We start from the raw sequence: 27,751 nt of genomic DNA, 5'->3' as shown, positions 1-27,751 counted from the left end.
GATCTCTGCGTAGTGAGTAATATCGTGTTATATTCAATGTCCAGTTAGACTTTCAAATAAAGCATTGAGCACATATTGAGCCATGGCATATTATGGTTTTTGGGCCCTTGCACGTTGTGAAATGGTTGCGACTTGGTTAGGTTTAGGAAAAGACTGTTGAAAAGGGCCACTGACCTGGCTGCTGTATTTGATGTGTTGGGAGTAAGAATGGGCTATAATGCTTTTATACACAACTATGACTACTACTAGGCTTTTACTAACATTGTTTTAGCTGCTGTAAGTGATATATTTTTTATTAAAATAAGTTTTAAATAGCTCTATATTCCCACAGTAATCACTGTTATACAGTGTTTGGTTGGTAACCATTGTCTCTCGTCGTCCTGCTCATGCAGTAAAAGAGAAAAGAAATGTTCTGGTACCCCTGCCCACTTCATCCAATCAGGACACATTGACAGGACTCTCCTGTTTGCTGCTGTGTCTGGTGATTACTGCTGAGTGTTCATGTGGTAATGTAGAGAGGGGGGTGGGGATAGAGAGGTAACAACACAAAAATAGTTAGCTAAAACAATGACAAGACTTACAGCAACTTTAAGCAATCTATACAGTCTTTCTTATAAGTGCTTATAAAATGTCTCAAATCTAACAGTTAATTAGTTTATGATGTTGTTATTAACACCTATGGTCTTTTTAATGATTCAATTAACTAATACTTATTACATGGACTTATTACAAAGTGTTACCCGAAAAGGGTTTTCATTTTATTTTTTATTTTAGTTTTGTATTTTTTTTTTCAAATCTATATATAATTGTTTTGATTAACACACTGAGCCCACACAAAGTAAATCAATTCAGAATGAAAAAAGATGACAGTGAAAAACACGGGGGAGAGAGAAAGGGAAGAGATTTGAAGGGGGAGGAGAGGGAGGAGGGCTGGGGGGAGGTGAGAGTGCAGAATCTGGAGGGAGAGAGATAACGGTGCTCTCTCTCTCTGAGTTGTCATGTGAGTGGCGTGTCACAGTGAGCGACTGGCCAGCAGAGATAGGGCCGGGGCCCACCACCATAATCTGCTCTGCAAACACACACACACACACACTCAAATCCACAAAAACATACCTTATCAATGATCAAATTTACTCAGCCGAGGTGTTCATCAAAACCTGTACGCTCAGTAAACCTCCACTATTAATTCAACAAAGCACCATTTGAGAAAATGAGCTCTGTACCTGTATGTGTGGAGGCATATATGTTACTGCAGCTAAATGGTAACTGCACTTACACAGCGATTTTCTACCTTAACAGCCAAACTGATCTACATTATGCCTCTCGCAATTTTCCATTCATACACACACTGTCCAACTGATATCTGGGGCCCAGCCACTAGGGGGCCCCATGTAGGGCAGCAATAATCATGTTCATCCTTACATAAACAATGATAACAACATTTTGTTTTAAGTCAGATCAGAACACTGCTGCCAGCCATGCTAAAGAGCTGAACAGAATACTAACATACAGCTAACGTTACAAGCCAAAAGGTAGCGTCAGTAGAGCTACGATATAATTTATAAAACTATGGAGCCAGAACAGTGACAGTACATTTTGGCATCCAAAATAAAGCCTGAACTAACAAAGGAAACATTGGCATTGAAACATTTCTATTTGAAAAAGTTTTATTGGCACCGAAACAAATATTTGGTGCTGAAAAATACAACACAGACATTAGAAATGAGTTCATTTTATTTTGATTTTGTCATGCTAAGCTGCTGGTTAGGTGATGAACCACTGAAGTAGAAACATACAGCTGGGAGGCTGGACTGAACTGGACTACAGTAAAGTAGAATAGTTTAGATCTAGATTGAAGTGGTGAGTGATTCCTACTGAGGAGAGGTGACAGTAATGAACTCAGACTGTGATCAGCGGACTTCTTTAAAGTGATTGAGAACACTGCCACTGCCCTACATATGGGCACACCCCCAAACACACACACACAAACACACTCAAAGGCTTCATCAGTCTCATAATTGCACCAGTCAAGGAGAGAGTGGGTGAGCACTTATTGCAATTGTGCCTCTTGGTCCACATGCTTTCATCGACCTTAGCAACCTAATCCACCCCACAACACACACACACACATACATCACCCACAATGTTCCCAACTGAATATAAATGAAGACAACTGAAGCATAACCTCAGCACCCCAGACCCCCTTCACCACACACACATATGCACACACTTAAGGACAGTCATGCCCTGCGGCATCATGACATGCAGATAATGTCTGGGCAGTGTCGGGCCCTGTCACTGCTCCCTGACTGCGGGTCTCAACACCAGATGAAGACACTGATACAGTCCACAGAGGTCCCAGTGAGGTCAGAATAATGGGAGAAAAATGAGGTGGGGTATTGTAGAGATGACAGTTGCTGACAGTGCACGTCTGTCAGATACAATAGAAAAATCAGATACCGTTCTCTAAAGGAACATATGAATAACACAGAAGTAATTGTTTCGAATAAAATATGATAAATAATATACAAAATGACAGAGCTAGCAAAAATGTTAGTAATTGTTTGCCTTTTTAAACATAACCTAACCGTGACCCAAAGATTTAGCCTGACCTGATGTGGAACATCTTTGGACATGGTCCCACTAATTAATACATTATGTGGTTTCGAATCGGTGCATTGACTTGTGTACTCACCAATACTGATTCCAGCATTTTAGGCAGTATCAGAGGCACTTCTGTTAGGCTTGGTATCGAAACAACCCTATTAACCAATTAATTCAGTCAAAATTTGAGAGACAAACAGGGTTTTTTTCCATGGCATGCAGATTTGTGTTTCCATTTCCTTGCTGAGTTGTGCCGTGCCACGCCCAAAATGGACAATTTCCAGGTTTCCCAGGTACCTGCTTTTTTGTCATTTTCACTTTCAGCTTTTTCACGAGTCATGTTAAGTTACCGCTTGTGAAAATCTCCTAATTTTGCTGCTTCATAATACATCTGATACCAGTTTGAAGGGCAAATGTTGATGGTGATACTGTGTCCACCCAGTGTGTAGACTCAGCAAAGACATGGGGCACACGTCGGAGGTCCACATATCAGTAGTAAAGCTGATTGTCTGCACGTCTTTCAGCATACATGACCTGTGTTGCCTCACTGTCTGATAAAGTTTGGGGAGAGCAGTTTCAGTGTGCTCTTTCACATGATGCATCTTCAAATGCTTTATAAGGTTGCTGGTGTTGAAATTGGCAACACTTGTGCCACCCCTCCAAATTACAGCCTTGCATACTGAACATGTTGATGTTTTACTGGTGGGGTTATCCAGACTGACATGTTGGTAGCTCGGTCTGACTCACGTAAAATTAACTTCTTCCTCGGCACTCTAAAAACAGTAGTTGCCAGGGGCAGCACAGCGCAACTTCCTGTGTTGGTTTTCACAGCAGCGAAAAATAATTGATTTCCAGTGTGTAATGTTAAGCAGAGCCAACGGAGCTAACTGGGAAGTAGCAGGGTCTGGTTTCTAAATTACGTGGTATCAGATTGGTGCATAGACTCACATACTCACCGATACCAATACCTGCATTTTCAGCAGTATCGGCGGCATTTCCAATACTGGTATCGAAATCAGAACAACTCTAATGTCCAGCACTGTTTGATTGGTGAGAGTTTCTGGCTGTTCAGCCTCGTCTCACATGCAGCTGTGATTTGTTGATAAAACATTTGGATTTTGTACATTAAAATCTCTATCTGTTAGTTTAGGTTTGCAAGACTTAATAGGCAGGGGGAAAGCTGGTTCATCGAAGGGACACAGAGAGGAAGAAAAATAAAACCCTCACTGATTTTTTTCAAGCCCATTTTGTGTTCTTTGAGTTACTTCCAAAGATTTCTAGTGTCAGTGCAGCAATCCAGGGTATGAAATATCAAAACTGGTTTACCTCTCTGCTGCTGGAGGTTCAACAAGGTTACTTCCCACTAATGTTATTTTGAACATGGTGCAATTGTTGGCCCTGCCCTGGGCTCTACATGTGGCCATGTCTCACCTCTAGCCTCACATTGCATCATATCAATGTATAAACTGCTTAAAACAGCAACTATCCAGGCGGAGCTCTTGGACAACATCACGACAGAGGTCACCACAAGTTTAAGTGTCCAAAAAACACCAGTTACATAGCTACCCAAAACCAAAATAAAATTGAAAATAAAGAGGAATACTGCCTACAAACACAGAGCGATACCTTAACCAGAAACTAGATCCACAAAAGAACACATTAACAGGCAATGAGACCTGATTGTAATTCTTGAAGACCTTGTCAAAGTTTGACCACCATTGATTCCTGCATAAAGGAAGGCCCGACAACCATGAAATGAGAAAAACATAAAGCAAAGATCTACAGCATATCTTTGTTTGCCCTTACCATTTCCTCCTAATTAGCCTTTTGGAAAAGGTCATGATGTCTCAGATGATGCTCATACCTCTCAGTGTTTTGTCAGTAGGCAGAGATCTCCAAAGATTATGAAGGGGTTTGGATAAAACCTTTTGGCAAGGTTGGTCACAAGGTATAAATAAAGTTGTCATACCCATTGTGTGTAGGTGTGTGGCAGAAGATCTGCGTTCCCTCTCGACTCAAATGCAGAGAATTTTGAAATGACTTCAGCAGACAGATATAGAAACTCCATTCGAAGCAGTGGGAACCCAGAATGCTAATCTATCTCTAGAAGACAATCACCATGCAACCTGTAATGTTGTTACAATGGCAATGTGTTGGTAGGATGATCAACGAACATGATGAGAAATCTCATAACTTCTTTTCAGTACAAAAAAATGTTATTTATCTGGAATCATTTGTTTCTTGTGGTATCTAGCCAATACAGTTTCATTCAGATCACCCACTATAACAAACAGTCCTCTTAATGTACAACACTACAGTACATTACAGACGGAGTCACAGCCCTCAGCTGTCTCAACATGTTGAAATCATATCCATCATAGATTACTTCATGAAACCCCAACAGTTTGCAGTGAAATGACAATTAAATATTTTTCAATGTCTAGATATTGTTCACCAATACAATCCTAAGTTTCAGTATTAATACCAACAAAATGTTTGTTTGTTTTTTCAGGGCTGTAACTATGTGAGACCAGAAGTGACATGATATGACAAATTTAATTAGCTTTTTTTGTCCACCCAACAGCCCCAAACCTAGATGTATTATAAAACAGAGAAAATCACAGATTTCTCACATGGGTGAAATCGGGACAGGAAAGGAATTTGTCTTTTGGTATTTTTGATTATTCATTTTTTTAAAACTTACTTGTACAAATGTTTATTGTTCTTTTAACAAAGAAACCGAATTCTTCACTTGTAATAATAATAATAACAATAATAATAATAATAATAATAATAATAATTATTATTATTATTATTATATAATACACTTTTCTCACGTAGCGCTTTTCATGATACTCAAAGACGTGACAAAATTACATTTAGAAAGTACATTCAAAGAAAACTAACACATTGAAAATATGAAGATTGTTGTCTAAACTCATGCAGCTATTTAAAACTTTATTTCAATAAAAATTTAAATGGTTTTGTCCTATAGCAGTCTGGACAAAGAATAAGTTAGCAATATTATGAATCTGACCAGATATTTGATGTGAGCTTTTCACACTTGACATTTTTCACTACTTGGTGCTAAGGACACATTAGGATCAGTATCAAAAAAATTGTAGTACAGTAGAAGAGGTCTGATATCCAGTCCTAAGAAAAGGTGAGATGTTGCATGTAAACATGGCCTTTAAGCATTTGATGGATTGGAGTTGCCTCAATATTTGTCGCATCCATCTCTTTACAGCTCCTCTCTGTTTGCCTGGCCATGACAATGTGCTGCATGTTCAGGCCAGTCATGAGTGCTTCTCCACAGTAAGTTTAACCTGACTGTGTTTAGTGTGTGTACATTGACCTCACTCATAACAGTCCCCAGTAAGATCTGGATCTTTGATTGATAATCTGAAGTGACATCTCTGTTTATGTTCTCTCCAAGGATACTGTCTGATGTTTTATAGTGATGAACAACCTTCAGAACGGGTGGTCCCCACAATACACGTTCTGGTCGGGTGTCCTTCCAATGCCATAAAGACAAGAATGGGGTGAATGTGAATGTGTGTGTGTGTGTGTGTGTGTGTGCGTGCGTGCGTGCGTGCGTGCATGTGTGTGTCTGTGTGGCTTTGGAAAAGGTCCCAGGCTTGGCCAGTTCCAGTTCTCATGTTCACGGTGTATTATCTCACCAGCCACAACACACACCACAGCAGAGCAACACAAGAGGAACCAAAGCCAGAACAACGCAGCTTTCTACCATCTACACACACCGAACAGCAGTCCGTAACCCCAAACCAGCAGACAGCCGGAGCCAACACTACAGTCTGCTAACCTGACACACAACAGGGCAGCAGGGTGTGAATGTGTGTGTGAAAAACATTGAAAATGAAATGAATGTGTTTGTAAAGATACGTAGTAGTCTTGCAAAATCTAAATAGTTTTTTTGACAGGGGGGTGGCTAATGGGAACACACTGACTCCACCCACCCATTGAGAAGGCGTGATGATAAATCCGTTTGCTACTTCAGCACCATGGACCAGCACCATGGATTTAGTTAGGTTGTTAGGCTACTGATATTTCAGAACTATGGTCAGTGCCATAGATCAGATTTGCTCAAACCTCAGTCTGATAACTAATGGCCTACTGGCCACATCTGTACAAGTGTTTAGCCAATACAATACAGGTTTTTACTATTGTGCATTATCTGTTGAGCTAATGCATTTGAATGTGTCTTCTGGGGATTTTTCATTTGTTTTCATTGCCTTTCAAACCACTTTTCTCACAATTTGCTCTCTGCAGTGTAGTCATTACAACCGCTAACTCTACTGGTGTCCTGGGAAGGGTGTAGACAGTGATTAGCTTCACAAGGAAAGTGTTTGACATTGGACGGGCTTTGCACTCTCCACACTGTGACCCCTCATCTTTGTTGGAAAAGTACTTTTTAAATGCTATTTTCACTTACTGAAATACAATCGTAAAAAATCGTAAGTTATACTAGAAGCTTTTTGTTATATTTGAAGAAAATCTCCAAACATCCTGACGGCCATCACTAAATCCAATCCTCTGACAGATAAGTGAAACAAATCCAGTATCTGTAGTTGTCGCAGGCCTCTAATAAGCCAAACCAATCGTTACATTTGGCCCATATGAAATGACTGAACAGGCTAGCTGTCTTTCTTCCTACATAGCTGTCTGCCTGCACACACTCTGCACGATAGAGGGTGACACGGGAGTGGATTTTCACTCCTGTCCCATCCCACTCCCACAGAAAAAAATCTTGTCCCATCCCAATCCCGGGCCAGAGTAAAAAAAAAAATTCCTGTCCCATCCCACTCCTGGTAAAATGACTCCCACTCCCATCCCACTCCCATTCAGAATGACTCCCACTCCTGTACCGCTCCCATTTTTTTTTTCTTCTTCTAGTCTTTAGGCAATACATTGAATTTGATTTGATCTTTCTGCAGTGTTATTTCAAAAGATATGGCAACAGGAACAGTTCATCTGTGGTAATATAGGGAGGCATTTATTGCCTTAATCCAAACAAAAAACCTTCACTAAAGGGCACAAAACATAAATAATACATGGCCTGTGGTCCCTATAGTTTTTCTATGGAGGGCCACCTGCTAAGTCCCTGTTTCTAGCTTTTTTGGAGGTCAGTTACAGTAAAAAAACAACAACAAACAAACAAGAACACAATACATGGGTCACACCATGCCTACCTTAGTTGAATAAACCCAAACAGAATTTGCCTTGCAAGTGTGCCTCTTATGCTGCATTCCAGATACATGGAACACCACTCGCCCGAGTTGCAAAGTGGGAAATCTCGCAGCTGTCTCGCAACATTTCACCGAGGCACGCCCCCTTTTGGTCGGAATATCAACTTTCCAACTCGGGGCTCCTGAGACTACACCGAGTCGGACAGTTGATATTCTGACGGAAAGCGGCGGCCGGAAGTACTGTTGGCCTCTGGGCCGTGTAGTTCTTTTGACTTGCGTAACAGTGTAGGCTTATGGAAAGAAAACTACAAAGTGGCGGCGCGCCTGTCCTATGTTTTTTTTGTTGTTGTTGTCCTATTGGTTGGTTCCCGCTCCCGTCTGCTCCCATTAACTTTTTTATCCTGTACCGTCCCAATCATGTGATTAATAGTAAGGTTGACTCCCATCCCGCGGGAATCCCGCGGGAATCCCGTGACCCGTGGGATTCCCGAACAAATGTCAGCCTCTACTGCACGTGCACGAGGTGTTTTCTTACATGTGAATCAGTGGTAGTCAGTAGAGGTAGTTGGATACAGTTAGTGATGACAACGATGTACTGCACTCACAGTACACGGCCACTGAGCCGCAGCCTTGTTCAGTGGCTAGCATTTGCAAAAACCACACAACCACAGCAAAGAGCAGTAGCTGTCGGGCTACGTAGCATTTTTTTTTTAGGTACAATAGTGACAGCTATTTGCTTAATATAATTGTGGCATTAAGCATTGTGTATTTATGTATTTATTAGACTAAATAAGCTAAGAGATACAACACAGTAAACTAGCCGCTAACACCCATCTCCCAGCTAGCAAGCCAGAGATACGGGGCAGTCGGTGCTGGTGTAGTCAGGCAGTGCGTGTTCATGTGTTTTATAGGAGTGGCTTTGGAGCGAGGTCTGAAGTGAGGGGGTGGGATTTTTCAGTTAGATACTTTCTAAATTTAGCTTGCTGTAGCTGGCTTCGCCAATCTTACCAATCCCAGCTTTAAGTTTTACTGCACCAGGCAGGGCACTTATAGTAATGGCCAGCTATTATAATTGGTGTCCTTATGGATGAGAAATGCTTGCCTTTAAAAACCAAAATTACCCTCCCATAGTCACAGCAGGGCTGGAGGACATGGTGGGCCGTGTGTGTGGATCATCTGCAAGACTGCAAAGATGTAGTAGTACTAGAAGAGCATGCAATACTGTTTAATACCATGCACGCATAAAAACTAAGCTAGATTAAAATCACATCATGTTTCTCCAACAACGCAGTATGTACTATATGTCAATACAGATTGTAACCCAAACAGTAAGCAGTGTTTTACTACCCAACCATGGCTGGTAGTTCAATGTTGCCTTTAATGTGGACTATAAGCCTTTCAATATCATTGAAAAGTAACATTGTCATTCTAACATCTGTGAACTAATCTAAAAAGAAAAACGCATTACCTGCAGATTCAAACGGTGCACTTTGCACATCCATATGAATCATTTACATTGGTCATGTCCATGCTCACATACAGCATCCCACCTCCATCTTGAAAAAATGCAACTCTATTAGAAGGCAGCAAACATAGTGCAACCAGACATGAAGAGCCTATCCATCACTCGCCTCCCTCTGCAAATGAGTGTTGTTATTGTACTCAGGAGAGTGCAGAAATCTCAGCCCCTTAGGAAAGCTTTTCAATAGAATGGGAAGAAGATACTGCCAGTGATGGAGAGGAGGAAACATAAGGACATTGAATGAGCCATTTGTTTTCACTCCCTGAAAGCCAGAGAAAAATACAGCATGTTTTCAGCACATTAGCAGGTTCTTTTATCATAAGTAAGTTGCGCAGATGGGAAATCTGAAAAACCACTATCACCATCACCACTGAGAGGCTGCTATGTCGATTACACCGACAGTACAAAAGTGTTGAATTGAACAATCATACTGAACACGCTACATTGTTAGATCTAAGCAGTAGTAGGTTAAAAATAATTTTTGAAAAGGTTTGGCCGAGTGTTTCAAATCAGACGGTCCGTTGAGTCTAAATAGTTTTAGTCAGTGTGGAGGAACTTGACAATTAGATTATAACGTACAGTGTCTTATGGGACAAGTTGACATTTCCCCTGACCTTTCACCTCTATGGTTAAAGCTGTTCCAATCAATAACTTCATTTAAAAAATAGATCAAGTGAGTTTGTGTAAAGTCTTGTAGTGACAAACCAAAAGAGAATTAGTAGCAACTCTGCAGTTCCACGCAGCTCCACATTTCAGCACCTTTCAGCTCATTGTTTTGGTCTTACAGTACACAAACTCCACTCTTATCACTTCATTTCCAGACACAGCAAGCAGCTGTTTTCAGTGATAGATCCACTGTAAACTACCTGCCCAGCGTCTCCTGTATGTGTTACAGGGCAGCGCTTTGCTAACACGTTTACTGCTAACACAGTTGGGTAGTAACTGATTACATATAATCAGGATCATGTATCAGATTACAACTATACAGCAACTATCGCAACCATAATCAGCCTACATTACATTTGAAGAATAATAATAATTAATAATAATAATAATACAATTTTAGCTACACTCTCATGGATTGCTTTGTTACATTTTTGATGACATCTTTAAAATATTTGTTTTAAAATGATGAAACTTTTTTCATGATAACAATGGTCTATTAGCTTATGAAGAAGAACATCTGACATGGGCAGGGGGAAAAGAATGGTGTCGAGCCTTTGGTTTGGTAGTATAACTAATTACTTGCACCTTTGCTACTTAGTGATGATGGTAGTTTAGTTTATCTGTAAAAGGTCACCTTTCAGGAAAATGGAAACATAGGTCATTTAAACTGATTAATTTTGTTGTGTATTTCATTAATATAAAGTGTTAGACAATAATGCTAAATGTGTGAGAAGCTTCCTCCAAGACAGAGGAGACAGAGATACAGATCACTCTGACCTCTAAGGAAAAAAAAGCTTTCACAGCTTTTAAGGCATCAACATTAGTGTCTCACTGTAACTGGACTTCTCTTATCTGAGCCTAAACAGGTCGAAAAGCTTAGTGGGCCTGGTGCACAGCCCTGAGGTATGTCATATGTCTTATTTCCTATAACAGCGCAAATAATTTCCACTCATCTTCCTCTCTGGGAATTTGCATTAACTTAAAGGCTAAGGGGAATATTTAGTAGGTTGAATAATGCTGATGGGGAATTACGTGAGACGAGGTAATCTAGGACTGAGATCAATCAGTGATAGGCATTCACCTCCTACGTATGTTCAGCCAGCCTGACGTGGTGTGTATATCCGCTTAGCCTTCCTCCATCTGATAGCACCAACATTTTAATTTGCTGAGCCATAATGCTGAAAGATAGGTCACCTTCAAACACTGAAACACTGCTTCTCCAGTTTTTCCCTTCATTTCACAATTTCCAAAGTGATTATTCCTCTCTGGGGTAGAATGGTTTCGATAGCAGCCAGTCATACTTTAAGAATATCAAAGAGCAGGGCAACACTAAAGCATCGCTCTCTTCAAAAGGCCAGTATTTCTCTGTCATAACTTTTTGATTGCTGCAGTTATAGTTGAAACGATCGGCTGATCATTGGAGCTCAGCCATGTGGAACAATGCAAAGAGCTGAAAAAGATGGGGTGGGCACACGCTGACTGTCAAGTACTGAGCAAAGACGTAGATGTATGCAAACCTTACTTTGGTGCATAGGCAGTGAATGAGGCAGCCTTCACTGTCTGCTGACCACACCCTTAGGGGAAATGAACTATAGCTGAAAGACATCAGCAATTGTTCCTTTTTCACTCTTACCGACAACTGAAGACACTCGAAGATTTGATTCAGTCCTTCACCTCTATACTGATACAATCATAATCTCCTGGATAACATATTCATAGAACTCTATCCAGACAGGTGTAGTAGCCATGATTAAAATTGTGTTATGAACTGCTGAATACATTGGGGCACATTTTGTGCAGAATATTGAGGTCCAATATAGCGCTCATCAAACTGGGGAGTGTTACATAATTCCACACTGCTTATCCGACGAGCCTGCTGGCAGATACATAATAGATGCAGGCAAATGTGTGGATCAACTATGGGACGATAATGAATCCATTTCTTCGAGCACATCAAAGCTTTTCCAAGTGGAGCTGTTCGAGCCAGCAAATACAAAAGTACAGATGTGATCACATGCCACGGGGTTGGTGGGTATGCTGCATGGAAGACAAAGGAATGTGGTCAGGAAAGATGGTGGGTTTGTTAAAAATGTCAAAGTATTCCATCTTATGCTTCATTTTAGTTCTCTGAAGTCTAAAGGCTTCAAATCATTTGCTTTCAAGTCTTTCAGGTCTGTGAATTCTAACTCACAACCTCAATCTTAAACCACATGGGAACATGAATGTCATTTGCTGATATTTGTTAAGATATTTCAATCCAAGCCAAAGTCATGGACTGATCAACCAACTGACTTTGTCATATCCCGAGCCTCAAATACTATCAAACAAGCCCCTGTAATCCCAGCCCACTCCAGCCTGTCATCCAGGTGTAGTCCCTTTGGTTTTGCTAATGTTCAGCAGCAGATGATCCAATCAGCACCAGCCAACACAGTCATCCACCAGGCCAGGAGTATTGGGGCTTTACACATGTGCTGGCCCAGCTCGACTCGGTTTGACTCAGCACATCAGCCCAGCAGGGCAGGGATTTGTATTTCCAACACAATAGGACTATCTGTTCGAAGGTTTGTCTTTTATTGATGCATGTCTTGAATAGTGGTCAACAGAGGGGCTACAAATAGTCTTCTTCCTAGCAGTACTACTGAAGATTAGCCGTTTCACTAATTCGGCAATAACCTCATTTCATTTCCTATAAATTCTTCACAATAAAAGTCCCTGTTACTTAGTTAAATGTCTCAAACGGTGAAATGAAAGAGATTCAGTTGGAAGGTATAAAAGAGCCGAACTCATAGACTTTTAAAAACGTCTTTCTCTCTGGTCTGCTGTGCAGACATGAGTTCAGTATCACAACACACCCGTGTTTGAGGGGGAAACTGGGGTTGCCAGGCATGCTTTGGCCATAGTCCGGAGAGGGTCCATCCCAGGCACAGCTCTGTTCAACTCAGCGTGGTAAAATTGGGAATGGAAAAGCAAATCAGTGCAGCACGGTTGACTCAGTGCAGCCAGAAGTACCAGTGGAAAAACCCCATATGATCCTCAATGTTGTGATATCCATGTCAGACACATTCTTGATTAAAGTGGCTTCATTATGTCATATTTGGTTTATTCTGCTCATTTCAGGTTATGATTCCCAAAATAATAATACAAGACATTTAATACACTTTTGCCCACTATACTTAGCAAGAGTGGTTTGAAAATGATAGGCAAACACTGCTTTATGAAAACAGCGGTTTGTTTATCTGCTGTCCTGAGTTTATCAGTGAATGGCAAAAATGTATCGAGAGTTAGTTCCTCTCATGACACTTTTGGCTAAGACACAGCTGACGTGAGGAGAGTATCAATGACCACAGATCTACAGTCAAGACTTCGGGGTGCCCTTTCTTGGGATCCTGAACCAGGCGTGACATCTTCCACAGTATGGGGACCTTTTCTTGTCTTAGGCTGAAGTTGAAGAAGTGCTACAAGACTACACAGCTGCACAGCACATGCATTGAGTATCCATGTGCTCATGTCATCAGGGCCTGAAACATTTCCTAATAGATCCTTGCTGATGTTCAGTTTCTCTAACCCAAAGCTGAATACCTTTTACAGATGCTGCATACACATGTTTTTCTCAGCACACCAAACTTCAAAATGCATAAATGCTGTGAACAGACAGTCAGATAGGCAGAAGTGGCTCCAGCCACCATCCTGTGAGCTGTTTATTTCTTTATGGCTGCTTCCTAAACACTCATAACACGTCATTTCCTTCAAATGTGGCCAACTTGACCAAGATTCAGTGCTGTGTAGTCCTCACTGACTGAAGGTCATTAAAACCAATTCAAACAATAATGTATTGCTGTACATAGACACTCAATTAAACACCCAAGCAAGTACAGAGGCAAAGGTGATGAACATGATGTTTAAAAGTGAACAGCCACACACTAAAGATTATGAGTATCATCACACACAGTCACACAAACCCTCCAGATATTTTCAACAAGGCAGGTCTTTTGTTCCTGTCTGCTCCTTTTCTATCAGTCTCTCAAAGTGTGAATGAATACACACCATGAAATCATCGACTCAAAAGAACATGCACACCATGGAGCAGGGCCAGAGAGAGGACTGTAGCATCTGTGACATTAAACACAGGTTTCTGAGGGGGAGTCTCTGGACCCCACAGGGTGATGACATGAACAAGTGTGAGTCATTCCTCTTATTACTCCAAGATATTCTGTTTTCCAGACTGGCAGGAAGAAGAGGTGCTTATTTTTCTCCATCTCCCCTGGAGGGTTGTGCTCTATTTGACCGGGCTCACGTGGCTCCCACACAGGCCCTTCGGGGATTTATAACAATGTATCGCACCTCTGTGTGTAATTTAGGATTAAGAGAAGTTGAGAAATGTGCTTGTATTTTTATTTTTCATTTTTAGCTGCAGGCTTCTCTAACCAAACCTGCAGCTCAAGAGGAACACCAGGCTCATCACATCAAAGCTGAACCAGAAAAAACAGAAATAATACTTTTTGTTTCTTGGTATTCGTTTTGTTCTTTATTAGTTTACACATTTCAACATGAATACAGGATTCTCCTGCCATTGTTGCTTTATTGATGACTACAAAGATTGAAAAACTCAATTCTGAATAGTTTGTGTTATGTTTTCCAGACTGAATGCAATGTTTGAATGAACGGATGATAAAAGGACCATTATTTTCTCAAAAATGTTGTTGTTTTTATATAAAAATAAAAAAGTGATAAATGTCTTATTAACAGTCCAACAGCAGACCAAAATAATAAACAGTGAATAGGAGCAAATCCTCACACTGGAGAATCTGAAACCAGAAAATTTAATTTCTTCCTGGAAAATGATGATGGGGAGATACCAACACTATTTTTAGCATAAGTGTATAAAGGTTTTATACACTCCTGCGATAATTCCTATCTTTATGGGGTTTTATTGAACTGTATTACATTATACTGACAGGTATTGGCTACCGTTGATAATGAGAAATAAAACAGGTGTAAAGCATAATTAAAATGGTATAAAGGTAGAGGGAGAGATGAAGGGATAAAGAGAGGGAGTTGTTGAGCAAAAGAATGGAAATACAGAAAGAGATGGAGAGAGACAGAGGCCAAGAGCTTGAGCCCAAAGTGGCAAAGATGAATGATGGAGTCTAAATGAAATGCCATTCCCAGTAATGGGAAATTCCCTGCCAGAAAGCAGGTCACTTAAATTGCAAAAGATATTCTCAAGCAGTGTTGCCTGCAGCACTGTGCGCTTGACAAAACTGTTAACATTAACTTTCAAAAATCAAAATGAATGGAGGGAGGACAGAAGGGGAGGAAAGGGAAATAAAAATGCATTGCTTCTCTCCTGCGACCTGTGCAGCCTGGCTGCTGGCCCTGGGATGGTATCAGGACGGGCAAATAGAACGCTTATGGGTGACACACACACAAACACACACACACACACACAAGCATCCATGCAAACAGACACCTTTGCAAATACTCTTTCATTCTCTCTCATGCATATCATATGTCATCTATTTGTACATGTAGCTCTGCAGCATTAAAGCCGGAGCCAAATTGAGTCTGGCAGCTGTACATTGTTTCTTAGAGGCCGGCTTTGTTGTTCCTTTTAATGACTATCTCAATAGTTTGTTGACTGCAATAGTCACGTCCGCCACAAGTAAAAAATACAGCCTCCAAACCAGCATTACAGAGCACGCTTCCTCTTTGAAATACACACACTGCCCCTGGCAGAAATCAATAGGAGGAGGATAAAATGCACTTCCATTTAATTAAGATAACCAGCACATTCTCGGTCATAATCTCTCTCTTTCCTCCTCCATCTCTCTCTCCCTCCCATCTTTCTTTCTGTGCCGCTACCCGTGTCATTCCCCTCTGGGGGTGGTGAGAAATGTTGTCGGTTGGAATCTGGATTTAATCGTTTCTCAGATCGACGCCATGTTTTTCTTCCCCTGAAGCGTGTTCTCACTCCCCCACCCCCACAACCTCCTCTTTGAAATGTCGTCTAGGGAGTGTTCTGCAGCCGAAATGTGTTAGCTCTGGGGCAATTGGACTATTGGGGTTGACATCTTCAGCTCAACGGGTTACAATTCATTGTATGGGTCTGTGTGACAATGCAGCAGGGCTCTGCTGGACTGTTTTCAGCTGCATTTAGTAGCTAATAGCTCTGAGTGCTGTTTTGGCTTCTGCAGACTGGGGTTTAAACATTGTAGAGCAAAGGAATAAAATTCAAAGGAGGGGCTTATTTCACAGTTCATGCTATGTATCAGGCATGAGGCATTTTCTAGATAAGATACATGCCTGGACTGACTTTGAGGTGACTTTGAGTTTGATGTCTGTACACTGCAAGAAATCAAGCACCTCATACAGAATATGTTCTAAACAAATGCCAACACATTTAGTAGGTTTTGACTAAGTTTTGTGTGTTGGTTCGTGATTTGTTGACTGAGTAAAATCCAAAAAAAATCTGTCACAAAATTGGATTTTGACAAAATGATAATCAACAATTATCAAAATTCCTGATAATAATCACATTCATTTTCAACTTTGTTTACAATTTGTAATTCAGAGATACTCATAAACTCCTTCGAGACACAAAACAATACCAGCCTTTCTCCTCTCTATGAGCTTTAGCTGCTCCCTTATACATTTTGGAGAGTGGACTCTCAAAATATCAAATTTCCTTTTTGATCACAATTCAAAAAAAATATAGACTGACCTACTCCCAGTGTCACTTGGAGGCAGCTATTATGCCAAAATAAATACTATATTTATATCAATGTGTGCACACCTTTTGACCACAATGTTCTCTGATAAGCTGAATAATCAGTTACTTAAGTTTTTAAAGACAGAAAATGATTGTTCTCCAGTTTCTATAGTGTTGATGTGCTTGCAGTGCCTAATCTCTAACACTGTTACTGGACAGAACTCTGGCAGAAAACATCTGGCTCTTAGATGTTTGAACTTCTTCACTAGGTAGTCTCAGGACCATTTCACAAGACTTTCTTTATTGATGATACAAATAAATGATGACTGGAGCTTGTACGCTTTAGAAAACATTAAGTGTAGAAGACCTTACAGACAAATACTCTGATTCATTATATTACAGTATACACTTTGTATACACTTTTCTTTCTTTCTTTCTTTCTTTCTTTCTTTTTGTTTGTTTTCTCTGCTTTCCTTTACTTCTTAGCTCTCAGTTTGTGCAGTCAAAATATTCTATGCTGCATCCGCACTACTGAAAACTGATGGTATACCAAATTCTTGTTCTACAGTCTACTAGATTTACTCAAAGCATTAATGATCAAATCAGTTAAGGATCATCTGCAGTCCATAGGTGCTCTTTACAATGGATTCCTGAGAACATCAAATTAATTTACTAGATATCTGAACATTGTATCTGTGATCTTCTAGGTTCACTGTCCTAGAAATAGGTTTCCTCCTGCTCATACACATCTGTGAAATGTGTGTTTTTTGCATGTGCATAACAGTAATGTCATTTACATTTCAGAGTTAAGGTGAAGAATGTTATTGACAACAGCATGCATTACAAAACATTTGTTCTGTGTCCTGAGAGGAAGGTATTTTCAGAAAGCATAGTGCTTTTGCTACCTCCCTATGAGGTCCATGTTTATTGGTTGAAATTTGACAAACCAAGTAGCACAGGCAAGCAAGACATCACTGTGAAAGCTGAAGTCAACTCTTCCATTTCCCATGAATTGCATGCAAATCTGTCATCTCAGATATAGAGCACAAAGTAATGAAGCACAATGTGCTTCTCTATCATTGTCCAGACCACCTCTGGTTCCAGACTCATTTGACTCATATGAACAAACCCATGTAAAATGTCTGCAGTTAATGGAAAACAAATACAACTGTAAATACAGCAACAATAAACGTTTAGTATTGACCTGTTTATAGTTTTATATAATTTATATATGCGCAATGATGTGCACAGCAGTTTGCAGCCTTTGCAGGTCGTCCACTAGTCGAAGGGTCCGTGGTTCGATCCCCGGCTCCAGCTGCATGTCGAAGTGTCCTTTGGCAAGAAACTGAACCCCTCAATGCTCCTGGTGGCTGTATTATCGGTATGTGAGCGAGTTTGTGTGGGAATGGCTGGGTGCTTTCTGTTTTAAATCGCTTTGAGTGGTCAGCAAACTGGAAAAGGTTAGATAAATGCAGTAGTAGTCAATTTAGTACCATAAAAAAGTTCTGAGGTTTGGTTTGAATAAATTCCCTTTACTGTCAATGTATATACTAAACTGTATGCGAGGTATTGCCGCTGCCTTTATTAAACTGAAGAGATAAGATGCATCAGAAATGGAGAAAACATAACACTTTTTGGGTGAGTGTTTCTTGAATTGCCCCCCGGGGACAAATACAGTTTTTTTAATTGAATTGAATTAACCTGATTTTATTGTGCATACTAGGGACAAATGTCAGTGTCAGGGCTTCATCTAGGTTTGCTGATTCATGTATATAGATACAAAAGATCATTAATTTATTAAAGTGAAGCTGGCTCTGATGACGAAGAGCATGTGGCCATCACAAACCTTTGTGTAGTGAATCTCATTAAAAAGAATGACTAAATAGCATTTTAACTTTTTGGGAGGCAGAAATACACCACAGGGTGAGCTTCAGAGATTCTTGTTATGGTCAGTAAGTGGCTCTGTGTGGTCTTTAATGTGGGTCATGTTATTTCTGGTGGCCCCTTGTTATAGAGATGGAGCTGACCCTACTATAGAGGCACTTTAGGCCCACGGGATGATACACAGAGACAGAGCAGGGCGCACACACACACACAAACTGATAGGTAGGCACAGTCACAGTAGTACATTCCCAAGTAAAGTGCATATAGAGGGTTCCTAAATTAGATACACACAGGTAAGGACACACACACCAGTTTACGCAGCTATCCTTGTAAGGACTTTACATTGACTTCCATTCATATGTCCAGCCTAACTCAAAACCTTACCCCAACCCTAACCTAAAACAATTTATGCCTAAACCTAATCTTAATCCAGCTTCAATTCATACCCTACCTCTAAACTCAACCAGGACATTAAAATCACATTTTGCCACATTAGGAATGGTCTTTGGTCCTCATGAGGACTATCTGTCCTGACATGTGTTGTGCCAGAAAAGGTCCCCCGTTGGTAACAAAAACACACATAATACACACACATACACATACAGATGCTACAGCTGATAGATGGTGTAATTTGCCAACCTTTTCAAAGGTCATTGCTTTGATCTTGGCCTGGTTGTCACACAGATGTACTGTATTCACAGAAGGAAAATTATTTCTGGGTCAGTATTGTGACATTTTGTGTGTGTGTGTGTGTGTGTGTGTGTGTTCATACTTAAAAATCAGTGTAGGGGTAGTTTCAACATTGTTGCTGAGGAGAGAAGAACCTGCATGTTTTTTGCTCATTACTATAACCTCTAATTACAGATAAAGGGAAAAGATGTTATTTTTTTCTGCACTAACTTCAAGATTTTGAAACCACAGTGAGTATTTTACTGGCCACTTCCAGTATTTCTGGAATCAATGTATGAAGGGTTGACTACATTGAGGCCAACAAAAATACAAAAATATGTAATGACTTTCTTTTTTCCTATCAGAATCATATTGTACAATTTCAAGAACACTGAGTAGAATTTTACATAGGGAAATAAAAATCACAGAAAATATAAATGAAGTCAAAAAACTGGAGGAAAGAACATTTTACAGACTTTGTTTTCTGAGAGGATTAGGGTTCTGTTGGGTAAATTTGGACTTGTAACCTTCGTTTATCATAAAATTGGGGTACAGTAATGCTAAACGAGAGTTGATTGTGTTGGTGGCCTTGCGATGAGCTCATATAAATGTCATTGATGTCATGCTGTTTCTTTACCTTCTTTGTTTTATTAAAGAGACAAAAACAGAACAAATTAGTGTAGAAATTTTGAAAAAAGTCCATGACATTCATGCAGGAAACTGACAATTGAGAGTAATTAGCATAGCTGATAATAGCTTATCATAGATATATCAGCATCAGCATTTATTTACTATATACTATAAGAAATATCAGTGGAGTCAAAGATATTTTTGAGGTAATTTATTTCCATCACATAGTGTATACTATAAACACCTCACTCAGTACTGTATCTTGTCTCTGTTCTTGTTCTTAATGGATCCCAATCATAAAATAATCCTTTACATGGGTTTATGTAAAAAAAAAACCAATATTGTCTATTATGTTGTTTCAAAGCTTTTAAACTCTCAAATATCAATATGAAAACAAGCCTCACAAAGTCCTAAATGAATTAGGCTTTAGCCACTGGTAAGCTTGACCTGATTGGAGTCTTTGCATCCAAATTTTCAGTGTAAGGTAACTAGATGAGTAACAAAGCCAATCAAGCGTGAAATCAGCATCAAATGAAGTTTGTAATCTCCATGAACAAGGGTGTTAAATTATACTCAAAACCTTGCATTATCAATCCCACCCTGCTGACTGTAGTATGTGTGTATGTATCAGTGTGTGTGAGTGTGTGAGGCGGGGGTGTGTTCATGGTTGGAAGCAGAGAATTCCCAGGGCTCATCATCTCCTGATTATCAATGTCTCCTCAAGGTTAGCGAGAGTACACACCCCTGTACAGCAATGAAACCTGATTAGCTAATTAGCATATCACTTCTATACTTCCATAATGTCGCCACAATTCATTAACCATTGAGTGAGTTTATCGTCTCTCAACAGGAAACATTGATTCTTCCCTCCACACACACACACGCACACGTTGCATACATACAGACACATTTCACACATAGCTACACACCATATCAAGATTTATGGTGTCAGTTCTTTGACTGTCAGAAAATGTGAACTGTACCTGATGGTGCTACCACTAGGCAGCAGAAGCTTAAATGTTTAAAATGGCTTCAGTTTTCATCCCAGCGTCCAATAGTACCAAACCAAACCGAAGCCTACAAAGACTGGACAAACCATACATCAAGATTGTTTCGACTGACTAACACAGGTTTTTTAGTCTTTGACAGTCAGGAACCTTACTACTGAGCAAAAACACTGAAGCCAGGCTCACACTACAGGAGTATCAGGCTGATTTAATCCCAATTTGTGTCAGCCAACTGCTAGCCAGATGGAAGGGGAAAATCGAGGCGACTGTAACTGTAGGATTCAAAGACTGGACAACTGGATTGTCACTACGTCAGTACTTTTACAATATCCAATGAGAGATATCCCAGAGCAACTACCCTAGCCCTTGAGGCTAACTTTAGCTAGCATTCTACTATTTACAGATATTAAAACTGACATTTAAAATCTCACCACTCATGTCTTTCTTGCTGAAGAATAGACATCCTATCTCCCCGACCATTTTACCATCCAGACATCTGTGAAGATTTTTCTAATGCAACCTGAAGTCCTGTAGTGTGAGCCCAGCCTGAGACACCACACTAAACAGGTCAGTTACCACAGAACTTTTGGCAGTAGACAGCCCCATATTCTAGCTTCTTGACAAGGAGGAATATTTGCAGATGTCACAACATCATGGAGAAAGTTACAATAATCTGTCAACTAAACTTTACCTGGCAAAGTACTTCATTGAAAGAAAGCAACAGAATAGAATTATTGTCAACACCATGCATGATGCACTTGATGTATGAAGGCAACATCAGGCTGCGTTCCTGGACTTAATCAAAGCAGTTGTGTATCTCTTTGACAGAGCCTGCCACATTAGCTGCTTGCAGACTGACCCTTTCATACCTATGTTGGCTAAAGACATACCTGAGGATAAGGACTGGTGACACAAGAACCAGCAACCTGGACATTGAGGCTGTTATTGACCATTGGCAACTGTCCGTGGGCCAATAGTCACAAAGACAGGCGGATTGTTCATATATGACTGGTGAGTACACAATTCTTGAAATTGACTATGTTAATGGTAATGTTTGTGCCAGCTCACATCCCATATGTTTTCCTTTTAATGATTGGGAGTGATAATAAGCCATGTTAGTCCAGTTTGACCAGATCTTGCAGCTGTAGTTTACAGTGCACAGTCTTGTGTGAGTGTGATGGTCAACTGGTGAAAGTGGTTGTTATGTTATGTGCTAGCTATAGTATATAAGATTTTTGTAGCACACAGAATTGATGATGGTATGAATGTTTAGAAAACTTTGGGTTAGGTAAAGCTTTTATTTACCCCTACATCCCCCTAGGGCAACACACAAGTGACATCCATGGCTGTTGATGTCAGTTGCAAATATCAAATGTGTTTAAAGAAATCTTTATGTTATAAAAATGATCAATTAAAAAAAATTTATTAGCCCAAATTATCTTTCAGTGGCAACTTAAGAGGCTCTATCAGTTAAAATCAATACTGTAGATAAAGAGGGAAGAAGAGCAGTAAACAGGGATGAACATGGGGAACAAATTGCTGCTCTCTCTGTTTTGTCTGGGTCTGTTGTTTTCGTTGCCTCTACTGTTTTTTGGCATATGATATCTGCCAGCACGGGGCATGGCCTAGTATGGGACTGCATGAACAGCTTGGTATGAGCCACTTGCCAAGAGTGGTTTTAGTCTGAATCACATGACGAGGGGTTAGTGTGTTGTGTTTTCTATCAACCTTCTGTTATATTTAGATAGTGTTTTCATATACGATTTTCTGCATACAGTGTAACAGTATAAATGTATGTACACTTGTGTCCCTGAACGCTGATTCATCCATACAAACATCCATTGACATCTATAAATATCCATTATATCCATTAAAAAAGGATTTAAAAAAAGAAGAAAATATACACGTGTGGGTCCACATAACATTTATTTCCTGAGAGCAGGCATCTGGTCCACCCAGACTATTAACAGCTACAGAGCTTTAACTTGACTCAGTTCAATATTTTTTTCATATTTTGGAAGTGGGATTCAAATACAAAACATGTATTATTTGATAAATTCGGCAATATGTTTTTTTCTTAGACAGCTAAATTTGGCAGAAGGAAAAAAGAATGCAAAAAGAGTGGCAACAACCTACCTGTCACTCAGTATTAACATTATGACATAATATTTTACTCACCAGCTTTACTGTTGAAATCTATTAATGCAGCAACATAACTAGACACCCAGTTGCCATAATGAATAAATCTAACTTCTGTTGCTTTCCTTACTAGAACAGTAAATGTGAGCTTGTTTTGAGAACACTAGATCTCCAATTAAGTTGGTGATTAAATTCATAATCATAACTGATAATAATTCCACACATTATAAATCAAAACCAAGTTGTCCTTTAAAGCGAACCACCATCTTCTGACAAATGTCACATAAAAACATTTCCAAGGTGAAACCCAGTAACCTGTACATGAAGCCTCAAACAGTATGATTGTTTTGTTTTCATGTTGTGATCAAACCAATGAGGCTCAGCCTCTCCAGGGTTCACAAGAACTGCAGTTCACCTTGGTTCTCCATCCCTGCAAGGCACAACCATCCACCTACCCCCCTCTGTCACTGATGTTAGGATATCCCCGCCCTCCATGTCTGGCTCACTTACCAGCACCCAGTCAAGCACAGAAAACACAACTGTCAACGTGCCCTGACCACCAACCCCCAACATGTCTGTCTTCTCCAACCTAAAACCATCGTGACATGACTGATCCACTCAGGAGCAGGTTCATTGGATTTTCTGCTTTATTCTATAATTACAGTTACTGTTGGATGATCCTTTATATCAGGAGGATTTTGCAGATATAACAATAATTATAAAATAAAACTGATTTGTATTAGTTCAAAGCACAAAAAATAAATGTGGCCTACATATTTTATCATTCCTGTTCGTTGAAATCATATTTTTCTCATCTGTTTTGGTGCAGAGAAACTGGTTTCTTTCCAATATGTTTGTTGTAAGTCTGTATATATTTTCAGTGAAAATCTTACACTAATGATGTCTGACTAAATTAAGATGATGTTAGTTTTAGTTGAGAATCAAATATGCCTCCTGACTGACTGGCAGCCCTAGGCGTATTTTTGAACCCAAGGCAAAATAATCAAGAGCCTTTCTCTCACCACACTCCACTTACGAGCATCTGTCATTGCTGGCAGCTCACTTAATTTATTTTTGTTCCATCAACAAGAAAGAGAATAGAATAATAGAATAAAATGTATTATTGATACATACCCACTCAAAGTGAGCAGCGTTAGTCATGCAGCCGGTGTGGCCGCCCTAACCTGTTAACATGAACGCCAAAATGAAAAGCAGGACTTAATGCCACGTGCTGCTCACGCATCCAGTGTTGCCACCCTGTGAGAAGTTGAAGGTGTGCAGCCTGTCGCCTGTAGCTCTTCATCCAACAGCTCCTCCTTGTTCATTACTCCCACAGACTGAATAAAACTACTCCCAGACATATTTAAAAATTGATCTGCTGTCAAAAAATGCCAAAAATGATGGAAGTGGCCTGGGAGCTGGCAGTTTGAGACCCCTGGATTAGGGAGTGAATTACGAGTGAAAATGAAGAGGACAACAGGGAAGACACTGAGAAAGATAACAGCAGTAGAGGAGCCGATTCAACAGGAGAATATTAAAGTTAAGAGAAACAGACTAACAGACAGAAATCTACAAAAACATGAGTAGAGAAGCGTTCTGTGGTAGCTCATGACTCCTTAACGTCAGAGGCATTTCCTACTATCCACTTCTCTGTCTATCTGCCGCCCTGCCACCAGTGAGCCGCTATGCAAACAGAGCCCGAATGGAGCCTCTTGTCTGCCTAACAGAAGGCGACAGGGAGCCTGATACCTAATAATGTCCTTCTCGCTCAGGGATTAGACACAGCAACTAGGAAGAGAGACAGGTGGTGAGAGGAGAGGAATCTCCAGGAGCTTACACAAGCTTTGTTCGGTGAATGGGGGAAGCCATTACAGGTGTACACAGCAGGATTCAAAACGCACCCAAAGACCCAAAGACATGTTTGAGTATTTGGACACCTACAAGAGAGCTAATACTTTCAAGGACCTTTAAATTCACACGTCCATACTGATTCAGTTTCAGTTCATCAGCCACAGTATGGCAGCGCTCTTCAATGCAACACCAACTCTTATGTTTCTAACTAGCTTCTGTTCATATGAGTCTACACTTTAACTGCATTATAATGGACTGATCAGGTAGATCACAAATACACTTCCAAATGGTCATCAAAGCATCTGAGAGACCACTGAAAGTGAAGGTTTAAATATTCATTGGTGCAAAAAGCTAACCTGAAACACCAGATGGTTTACTAAACAGAACTATCTGAAAAGGGAATTTTTCAAAAAATACTTGGCAGGTGATTGGATAAACCATCTGTCTATCACCGTCAGACAGCCACTGAAAGTCTACTGCAGGTAACACACTGACTAGTAATAAGTACCTCATACAACCCACATCAAAAGACACAAACTATGCCTTTAAGGGCTAAAATCTAATGTGTGAATGGAGTTTATCTCAACTTTATTCTGGTGCCAGCAGCCAAACCTGCAAGGTTTAAAAAAGGTCATGGCATCACTGGTATATCCATCCATGTTACGATATCGATTATTGGTAGTGGTAGCAGGTTGGTAGTGCTCCAAAGGCTAACAGTAGTCTCCTCAGCAAGTCCATATCCAGTCACATGTCCTCATTTGTTCAACTTGAGTCTGACTCAGGTCTCAAGTCTTCAGTCTCTTTTGTTTTGTTTTTTTGTTGTTGTTTTTTTTTTAATAAAACTGTTCAGAGAGTGAGATTTATTCATATAGAGTAAATCTACATTGAAGTCTGGTGCCCCAGTAGCTCTCACGCACCATGTAGCTGAGTCCTTGCCACAGCAGCCTGGGTTCGAGTCCAGCCCAGGCCGTTTGCTGCAGGCCATCCCTGCTCTGTCCCCTCTAAGCCTTTCCTGTCTCACTTCAGCTAACACTAACATCCCAAAAGCCTGAAAAAATAATAAACCCCCAGAAAATTACACTGAAGTCACCCCTGCAGATCCAGATAAAAGCACCAAATGAACCACTGCCACCTTTAAGTCCATTTCATGTTCACACACAGGTAACTCATTCACTGGGCAGTATTATGCATCACTGACCTGTATACTTAAACCACCAAACATGTTAGGTGTGAATGGATTGTCGAGATTTAAGACGATGCTTGTCAGTTCTTTCACCAATAGCAATCCAATTGTGTCGCTGCTTCCGTCAGCTTTAGTAAGAATGAACGATGAATGCTGTCATTTGAACTCAGATTATGTAGACGTCAGCAGAGAGTAGAAAGTCTGATTTACTGAGAAAGAGATGGAGAGGCTTGTTCCTGTGAAAACTGATCCACAGGGACTGTTGTTGATGTTGCATCACAAACACAGTGGCCCTGCATACACTGTGCAGCATTCTTACAAATTACAAAACACACACAGTAAGAAAGCACAAAGCGACATTCTCTTTTTTCCTTCTCCTTCAATTAAGGTTGGCTTAATTACTCGCTTAATCCAGCATCCTTGATGAGAAACCATTACAGAAGAGGCACTAAACACAGACAAGTAAACACATTAGAGCTCTCAAACACTCACAGAGCAAGCGACGCTTTTCATAGAGGCGGAAAAGGAAAGATTTCGAAAAAGCTGTACCTTTGCTTTTAGCTAGAAGAGCAGGAGGAGGCGGAAGATGAGAGGATCCACACCCAAGAGAGGCAGACAGGGAGGAAGAAGAAGAGCAGACATGAGTTCAAATTCAGACACCAAACATATCAATGTATATATGAATACATGTCATGAGGATTCATCAATGTACAGCAGCAAATGCCATAATGCAATTGTACATCACAAAACACTTCAAGCATGCAACCACATCAGATTAAAGGACCTATGAATGTCACAGCACTGCACACAAAGAAAACACACAAAGCCAGAGAGCACTAATCACACAGATGGTGGAGTTGTGCGTATTTCAATTCTTTTAAGTTGGCCAGGTTAACAGTGTAACACAGATAGCACATTTTTTAGCACAATAACTTTACTGAATACTGCATTCTTCCTCTGAATAATCTTCAGAAACTACTAGAGGACAATGCCTACATAAAGAAATGTTGTTCCAGCTTTCATGTCATTTTAAAGGTGTGATTTGTAAGAAATGACCAGAATTAGAATTAGAAGGTAGCTTCAGGGGTCAGCATAACCGCTAACTGCTGCTTGCTATGCTCTTTTCTGTAGTTATCTTTGGCTGTAGCAACCAGCTCCCATTAGCAAGTGCCATTAGCCCAATTAGTTAATGATTGTCTGCCTGGATCACAGGGGGAGTCATCACGGGCAACAGGGCTCAGCGTCTACTAGTAAATATAACTATACACTTGGACTGAACACAGCCTCCGAGACTGACTACAGAGGTGATTTACAGCAGCTCTGACCAGGACGATGACTCCCGGGACATGGCAGAGGAGCCAGAGACAGTCGGACATCAGCGGAAATTATATAGAATAGAGTAGAGCCGGAATAATTTCGCATCTTAGTCCATTAATTGAGTATTTTGACCAAACCAGAGGTGATTGTCGGAAGACAAACCACTGTTATGGTGAGTTTCAATTGTTTATGTGAAGTTTGAATCAAGTGTGTTTTACAATGAGTTAACGAGGCAGTTAAACCGGCCTGTCCTTCAGAAGACATCTCTGCAGCACAGTACATAGATGTCGTTAACATAACGTCAGCAGTGATGTTTATTCACTCTGTTGAAAAAAAAGATCAAAGATCTATTCTGGCGATGTC

General features: G+C 40.3%; 1 protein-coding gene across 10 annotated transcripts in view; it reads right to left on the bottom strand.

Annotated features, from left to right (window-relative positions):
* nrxn3a (neurexin 3a) overlaps positions 1-27,751 on the bottom strand; it is a 174,879-nt gene that overhangs the window by 131,158 nt on the left and 15,970 nt on the right. For 2 of the 10 annotated variants that reach the window (XM_073483399.1, XM_073483400.1), the window contains exons 2-3: positions 23,602-23,619; positions 17,060-17,075 (exon numbers count right to left, since the gene is read on the bottom strand). The exons of 5 other annotated variants lie outside the window; for them this stretch is intronic. In XM_073483399.1, the coding sequence (XP_073339500.1) occupies positions 17,060-17,075; positions 23,602-23,619 (34 nt within the window). Of the gene's footprint in view, positions 1-13,652; positions 13,694-17,059; positions 17,076-17,453; positions 17,458-23,601; positions 23,620-26,620; positions 26,633-27,751 lie in introns of all 10 variants that reach the window. 3 more of the 10 variants (XM_073483397.1, XM_073483398.1, XM_073483396.1) reach the window with 2 other exon arrangements.

The sequence above is a fragment of the Pagrus major genome, chromosome 16 (genome assembly GCF_040436345.1).
Source record: "Pagrus major chromosome 16, Pma_NU_1.0".
NCBI classification, from domain to species: Eukaryota; Metazoa; Chordata; class Actinopteri; order Spariformes; family Sparidae; genus Pagrus; species Pagrus major.
The sequence above is the reverse complement of the archived record's forward strand: the minus strand, read 5'-3'. Positions and strand labels throughout refer to the sequence as shown.